At 53.2% G+C, this 7,118-nt stretch overlaps 4 protein-coding genes across 4 annotated transcripts; 3 read left to right on the top strand and 1 right to left on the bottom strand.

Moving 5' to 3' along the window:
• Positions 1-919, bottom strand: K437DRAFT_276977 (uncharacterized protein; the record flags this gene model as incomplete). Its single annotated transcript, XM_013384358.1, has 2 exons — positions 481-919; positions 1-418 (listed from the first exon to the last, which is right to left on the bottom strand). Coding segments are annotated over exons 1-2 (618 nt in total), but the record flags the coding sequence as incomplete, so codon positions are not given.
• A 748-nt stretch (positions 920-1,667) lies between these two features.
• Positions 1,668-3,222, top strand: K437DRAFT_260355 (uncharacterized protein). Its single transcript, XM_013384357.1, has one exon. The coding sequence runs from the start codon at positions 2,056-2,058 to the stop codon at positions 3,124-3,126; it is 1,071 nt and encodes a 356-aa protein (XP_013239811.1). The 5' UTR covers positions 1,668-2,055; the 3' UTR covers positions 3,127-3,222.
• A 786-nt stretch (positions 3,223-4,008) lies between these two features.
• On the top strand, positions 4,009-5,625 carry K437DRAFT_260354 (uncharacterized protein). Its single transcript, XM_013384356.1, has 2 exons — positions 4,009-4,626; positions 4,695-5,625. The coding sequence occupies exons 1-2, from the start codon at positions 4,465-4,467 to the stop codon at positions 5,496-5,498; spliced, it is 966 nt and encodes a 321-aa protein (XP_013239810.1). The 5' UTR covers positions 4,009-4,464; the 3' UTR covers positions 5,499-5,625.
• Positions 5,626-6,171: 546 nt separating this feature from the next.
• Positions 6,172-7,118, top strand: K437DRAFT_296942 (uncharacterized protein; the record flags this gene model as incomplete). The annotated part of the gene is made up of 2 exons (XM_013384355.1): positions 6,172-6,868; positions 6,930-7,118. Coding segments are annotated over exons 1-2 (386 nt in total), but the record flags the coding sequence as incomplete, so codon positions are not given.

The following is a 7,118-nucleotide window of genomic DNA, read 5'->3' as shown; positions in this document are numbered from 1 at the left end:
GAGCTGCATGAACTCGCGCCTGCAGTTGATACCGACACCGTTCATGACACCCATGTTTCCAGAGAAGTCACTGCTCTGCGACTTCGTGTTGTTAACGTGCATCGACGTGTTGTTCGAGTTGCTGTTGGAGGTGCTGGATTGCGTGTTGGAGTGAACCCTGACGTTGCTCACATTGAGCTTGCCCATTCCTGGATTGGTCTTGCTCAGGCTAGTGCCGATTCCTAGATTGGTCTTGCTCAAGCCAGAGATGTGCGAGAAATCCATGTTGCGAGTGACCATGGAGACATGATCGTTGATTTGGTGCTGCTTGGCCTCGAAGAAAGCGCGACCACAGACCTTGCCAACGCTCGCACTCCCAAAGCTGTTACCACCACCGTTGTTGCCCTGGGTTATTTGGTTACCGGATTGGGAAGTGTTCCTGTATGAGTCAATAGTGTGTGAGTGAATCTCGACATCGGATACTGTGAATTGGTCACTCACGAGGCGTTTGACGTGTTCGAATTGTTTGAGATCGTGGTGCTTTGACTCTGGTTTGAGGTGGTGTTGTTTGTCGTGTTACACTTTCCCCCCAAACAGCGCTTTTGCAGGTAGCCATCAGCAGAGACTGGAGCGGCGCTTACTGCAGAGAGCGATGCAGCAGCAAGGACGGCGGAGACGATGATGGACTTCGTATACATCATGCCGAAGGGAGTAAAAGGTCTTGATATTTGAAATAGATTTGCTTGGGGGAATAGGGAAACTTGTTACCAGCACAGAGATGGGGAGACTTGAGCAAGAAACGTTCCGGAGTAGTGAATAAGAAATTTAATAAGAGAGGACCGGCCTGAGGAAAGAAGCCACAACAAATCGGAATATCGCTCGCTGCAGTCGTATTTATATCAAGCATCATTGCCTCACATGCCAAATGCTACATCCCGCGTTGGACTCGGTTGCTCTGCGAGGACTGGTGTGCGGCCAAGGTCTGAGGATCAACGCTAAGCGTTGTAGAGCGGTGCTCCAGATTGTAAGAGCTCTTCAGCAACTCCCTCACGCTCAATAACTGTGATGTCGAGCTCTAACGCTCCATCAATACCCATGCGGTCCCGTGGCGTTACGGGGGCAACGGCACTTTTTCATACGGCCTTTCATGAAATATAGAGACTGCCGTTGTGCACTGTCTGGGTGGAAGACTTATAGTGCAAAACAGGAGGAATCTTTATCTGATCGGAGGCTCCGAGATCTAGCGATTGGGCCTGCAGCAGTGTTTACATTTTTTCACTCGGCTATTTTCACACCGGCACCCTGCTTTTTGCTCCACAGGCGACTCGGCTCCACGACCCGGTGGGGAGCTCCACTTTACTGTAGGAGATCTGTGACTCCGCTGGCTAACGAAAAGTTCCAAAATGTCCACCAGGTCCCGCTTTCCTGCCCGCTGCAAATCTGGCACTGGCATGCACTGGGACTGGCGCAGTCTCAGATATTTACTTCGAGTTTTGTCGACATATCCTCTCGCTTGCGCCAGCCCCAATCGAAACCAGCTTGGCCGGGGCGGGGAACTCCTTTTTCAGGCGCCAGTGGCCAATATGTAGCGGCACCGCAGCAGACCTGAACAATTTGTACCAGATCCAATTCCTCTCTTCAATATCTGATCGAGTCGCCAAGAGCGCATGTAGAATGGACGGCGATGAATCACAAAACGTTTCCTTCCTTGCCTGTCGCTAATTGCATGTCGGCCTGCACGGAAGGTCCGTACTATTGTCTCGAGAGCTTGGCATACACACCTAGCTGGCTGCTGATATGACAATGTACACCTGACGGCTGACTGCAAACTAAAAAATTATTCATGATTTCGGCATTCATAGGACTGGAGCAAAATATATACTCGTCTTCCTTTCGACCCATTCTATGAGCTCCCTCTCCTTCTCCTCATCGATTCTCGGTTGCATTGCCCATCCAACTCCAGCTGGTCTGGTCATCATCCCTGCTTTTCTCTCCACCTTTGCCAGCATTTAGCAGCTGGTCTGCCCTCACAACAAGAACCAGACCTTTTCTTTGCAACACCTTCACTAGCACATCATGGCCCGTCTCGCGCTTGCTTTCGTTACTTTTTCGGTCGCTGCGGCCTCCGCTTGGGCTGCAGGTCTCGCAGACCTCTACGACGAGAACGTTGCTATGGTGCGACACTACGAGGCTCAGGGACCCATAGCTCGCGGGCACGGCTCTGTTATGGACATCCTTAAAAGCCTCGAGGATGACCCCCTAACGGCGGCCGCACTCTCCGATATGGATCTTTCTGAATTGACCCACAAGTCCACCAATTCCTATGGGTACCCCGGAGGCTCTGTCACCATCACTGTTGACAACAGCTCGTCCAACCATGCCAACTACAGCGGCAACACAGGTACTATCATCAATGACGAGAGGATCAAGCGAAGTCTTCTGCCTGCCCCGCGCCCAGTACCGGCTGCGGCTCCGAAAGCTGCTCCAGCAGCCGCGGCTCCGGCTCCAGCTGCGGCTCCGAAAGCTGCTCCAGCAGCTGCGGCTCCGAAAGCTGCGGCTCCAGCTGGGGGCTTCACCAGCTCCATCCGGCCAGCAGCTGCGGCTCCGAAAGCAGCTCCAGCTCGAGCTGCCCCGCAGACGGTTAATGTCACTAAGAACTCGCTCACAATGAACAAGGACCAGTCCACCAACAACGCTGCCCAGATGAACCACAATTCTGGCCAAATCCAGAACTCTGGGAACACGTACGGCGTCTACAATGCTTGCACTGTTATGATCGAGGAGCGCAGCTTTGTCGACGAAGTCCTTCAAGCCCGTGATCAAAGCTCAGACAAGCAGGGAGACTCGAAGCCGCAGGGTGACCATGGGAGCCAGAAGGCGAACGGCTCAGGTACTCAAGACATTCTGAGGAGGCGCGGCCGCGGCGGCGCAAACCACTGCGCTTGCAACTGCGGTATCAGGCGTCGCAGTTCTGGCGTCGTTGAGATCGCCAGCCCCAATGCGCATTCCCTGGAAGCCAGGCTCGAGCCGAGCTGCTCGATTCTCAAGAATACTGCCACCGGCCAGCACCATTGGTCTGGCTCGTGCGCGAACTCGACGCTCGATGGTCGCTCCATTATCAGCATCTTGCGCGAGGTCGAGCTTTGAAACCAAGTGAATGCATGAAGCGTATAAAGATTCACGGAAATCATTTGGCTCTGTAATCTATGCAGTGCAGGATGCTGAAGACATACATAATGCTGCAAAGTACGATGCAAGTGACGAATGCATTTGAGGACATTGACCCTGCCGCCTCAAGCTTCTTTTTTGGCAACACAACCATCCAGAGCTACCTACAGTAGACATTATGTATTTGACGGCGGATGCAGATTACATGACCGTAAAGCCTCTGTCACAACATCCGAATTGAATCGCGTCCCCAGCAGAGCAGAAGAATTGCCGATTTCAGTCCGAGGTTTTGCTCAATGCCGGAGCATTTAAGCTTGTTCGCATGCTCGGTTGAGGTGTTGATGGATTGGCTGGATTAGTTAGCTTTCGCGGAGGCCACGGCACTTGGAAGGCTTTTGCATGCTCCAGATCCTCTTGGAGAGCACTGCTTGCTGGATTGCGAATGCACATCGAGGGCACCCACCTGCGACGTCTGGGGGTAGACAGAGACAGGAGCTCCTGCGACCTGTCAAGACTGATGATGTTTCAATAGTGCTCCAAAAATCGATCCGTAATGTATCCACCACGCAGCGGAGTATTATCCAGTCGCGTAATGCTCTCTGCTTGGCTTGCAGTTAAACCACATCAAGGTCATCCGCTGCGCAAGTACGTAAGGATTATGAATAGGGAGTTTGTTTGCGTCACTAGAGGCTGGGAGACGGGAATCTAATTGTCGGGAGTAGAAATACGTACACAGGCCAATTCAATGCCCAACGCCCCAACACCCACCTGACGGCAGAAGCCCCCAAGATGCATTGGGCCATGGGTGGACGCGAGAAACCCATGTGAGACAATGAAAAAAAAACTCCCCGCCGTGTGTGCCACACTCTTTCGCCCTCCGCAGACCGCGCTCGTCCTGCATTTATCGATCCCTGGGTGTCCTTAACGCCTGCCAACATATCTATTGTTCAGTATTTCAGTCATCGGCTGCGGAGTGCCACATGCTCCACAATATACCTGAAAGGACGGGATTTCCGCGTGCGGAGGACGCGCCTTTGTAGCAGAGACGAGGGCCTAGGGTGGGTTAAGTCAGGACGAATAACAAGCAGCATATTACGATTGGTATAAATGTCAGACAGCTGGTGATCGCATCTAAACGTTTCTTGTCCTCTTCTCCCACCTTTAGTCATATCTTTCTCACCAGCCGGTCTGGTCCTTTCATTTCACCCTCTTTACCCTCGCAGAAGCATAGCAGCTGGACTGCAAGGCCCCTTCCGCGCTTCCAACCGCCAACAAGCACATTCTGCTACTTTCATCAGGCAATCATCTCCTTTCATCATGGTCCGACCAGTATACGTTCTTGGCGCTGTCGTTGCAACGGCTGCCGTCTCTGCTGCTCCCATCCCGCTTGGGGCTGCACTTGGTGGGATGATGATGGGCGGTGTCCAAGCTAGCGCAGGCAATGACCAGAACGGCAACGCGAACCAGATCACCGATGCTGTGAGTGGGATATCTGTAGGGACGCACTGCCAGTACATCTCGCTAACGTCTTTTACTTACTTGAACAGTCCGACCGATCCGTCAACACACCCATCGTCAACCAACAGCAGTATTCGTTCAACAACCAGAAGATTGCGTCCGCTGCTGGAGCACCAAGCCCTCTACATTGGAATAACCATTCAGGCGCTGCACACGGGAGGGGTCGTGGCAAGCGGGGCCTTCAACTCGAAGACGAGCTTGTTCGTCGTCAGGTGGATGAATCGCTCGCTCCTCGCAGTTTCAGCAGCGCTCTCGGCATGTTGGGCGGCTTTGGCGGCGCCCAGGCCAATCTCGGCAGCGACGCCAATCTAAACTCCAACGTTAAGCAAGACACGAGCTACCGTGGCGTCACCAGTCCCATCCAGAACCAGCAGGTCTACTCATTCAAGAGGAGCGTAGACCAAGACCTCGAAGACATGCCTCTCCGCCGTCAGGTGGATGAATGGCTCGCTCCTCGCGGTTTCAGCAGCGCTCTCGGCATGCTGACCGGCTTTGGCGGCGCCCAGGCCAGCCTTGGCAACAGCGCCAACACCAATTCGAACGTCAAGTACGACCAGAGCTACCGTGGCGTCACCAGTCCCATCCAGAACCAGCAGGTCTACTCATTCAAGAGGAGCGTAGACCAAGACCTCGAAGACATGCCTGTCCGCCGTCAGGTGGATGAATGGCTCGCTCCTCGCGGTTTCAGCAGCGCTCTCGGCATGCTGACCGGCTTTGGCGGCGTCCATGCCAACCTTGGCAACAGCGCCAACACCAATTCGAACGTCAAGTACGACCAGAGCTACCGCCAAGTTGCCGCCCCCGTCACCAATGCGCAGGTATACTCGTTCTAGACTATTTTGGTTCACCGAATAAAATGGTAGCAATTGTGGTATATTGAGTAGCAAATGAGTTCGCATTGTAGCTTGATGGGCACTTTGGATAGCTGTGGAATGATAATGATAAGCCTTCAAGACGAACGAACATCTTAGACAAAGGCGTGGATGATTTTTTGCCAAAGGAGAGGACCTACTGCACTCGCACCTGCTGCATCTTGGTACAGTGAGACCTACACCGAGATTGAAAATGCGACCCATTAGATCGCTCAGGAGTATGCAATTGAGTGCTTCGATTTGGAGCAACATGGTCGCCTGTCCCGTTCAATCTCTCTTGGCCTTTGCCCAGGCGATGAACATACACGGAGAGCTTCACGGGAGACAAGGTGCAGCTGGAGCCTGGAAGCTGGATTCTGGAAACAATGTGTACTGAGACTATCTGATTCTCCACTGTCGACTCCAGAATGACCTACGTGTTGTTCCTTTGTTGGTAAACAGTTAAAAGTTAGGGATAGAGAGCTTGGCTTTGCACCACTGTCTGGTATGAGGGTGTTGGAGGCTCCGGCAAGCAAATGTGGGAGTGTGGCGCTCGCCAAACGGGCTGTGGTGCTGCGTGCCTCCACGAAAAATTAAAAGGGGCTCCTCCGCTCGCGCCTGCTCCGACAAGCTCGGACTGAAAGCTACTGCAAGCCTCTAACACTGGACGCGCTTAACAGCCAGCGCTTGACTGCAGGGCACGAGTCGCACACTCTCTTAACGACTGTCTGCCAGCGCGGGTTCTGCCATCACATATCCGGTGGTCTTGAGATCGGTCGAAGTCAGTGGAGGACAGTACTCGCTGGTCAAAAATTTCAGTGCCCACATTCATCACATGGGCTGTCATCGTCACGGCTTGCGCCACAGGCCATGTCTCAGGTGGGGCAGAGTCTGGTCGGGTTGGGCTGTCCAGTGATCCAATCGCCCGCACATACCAGCTAGCATGTCGTACTCTTCTTGCTCTTGATATATATAGGAGACGATATGCAAATTCCTTCAGACGGTTGACTCTCGTTCCTCAGGCTGGCCCTCTCCACAATCGCTAACACTACACTCTGGATTTCCCACTCCCTCCGCTTTCAACAAACTTCGACCTTTGCGCAGGACGCACGACCCATCACAATCACCCTTCTTGCTCATCACACTCTTCAAAACATGTACACCAAATCCATCCTCGTCTCTGCTCTCATTGCGTCAGTTTCCCTCTCCGGGGTTGCTGCCGCACAAACCTCTGAGGCTGGTGCCGTGCAGAAGCGATGTGCCATTGGCAGTTGCGGCACTACGAGCAACTCCAATAGCTCACAGAGCTCAAACGCGTCGATCAGTAACAACGAGACAGTTTCAAATCAACAGTGAGTGAAGCCTATGGGAGTGTGCAGGACTTCGAGCGAGGCTAAGACATAATTCCTATAGAGCTACCACTGGCTCGGGAAACCAAATTACTAAAGGAAACAACGGTGGCGGCAACTCATTTGGCGATGCACATGTCGGCAAGGTCTGTGGCCGCGCTTTCTTCGAGGCCAAGAAGAGGCAGATCGACGACCACGTTTCCATGGTGACTCGTAACATGGACTTCTCACGCTACACGGGCAACTTCAAGAG

Source organism: Tilletiaria anomala (genome assembly GCF_000711695.1).
Source record: "Tilletiaria anomala UBC 951 chromosome Unknown K437scaffold_209, whole genome shotgun sequence".
NCBI classification, from domain to species: Eukaryota; Fungi; Basidiomycota; class Exobasidiomycetes; order Georgefischeriales; family Tilletiariaceae; genus Tilletiaria; species Tilletiaria anomala.
This window is presented reverse-complemented; position numbering and strand designations above follow the sequence as displayed.

Bases quoted from the DNA above. Each gene is read 5' to 3' on its own strand.
- K437DRAFT_260355 (XM_013384357.1), top strand. From the start codon at position 2,056: ATGGCCCGTCTCGCGCTTGCTTTCGTTACTTTTTCGGTCGCTGCGGCC.
- K437DRAFT_260354 (XM_013384356.1), top strand. From the start codon at position 4,465: ATGGTCCGACCAGTATACGTTCTTGGCGCTGTCGTTGCAACGGCTGCC. The intron at 4,627-4,694 runs GTGAGTGGGATA...TTACTTGAACAG, and splicing joins CGAACCAGATCACCGATGCT to TCCGACCGATCCGTCAACAC.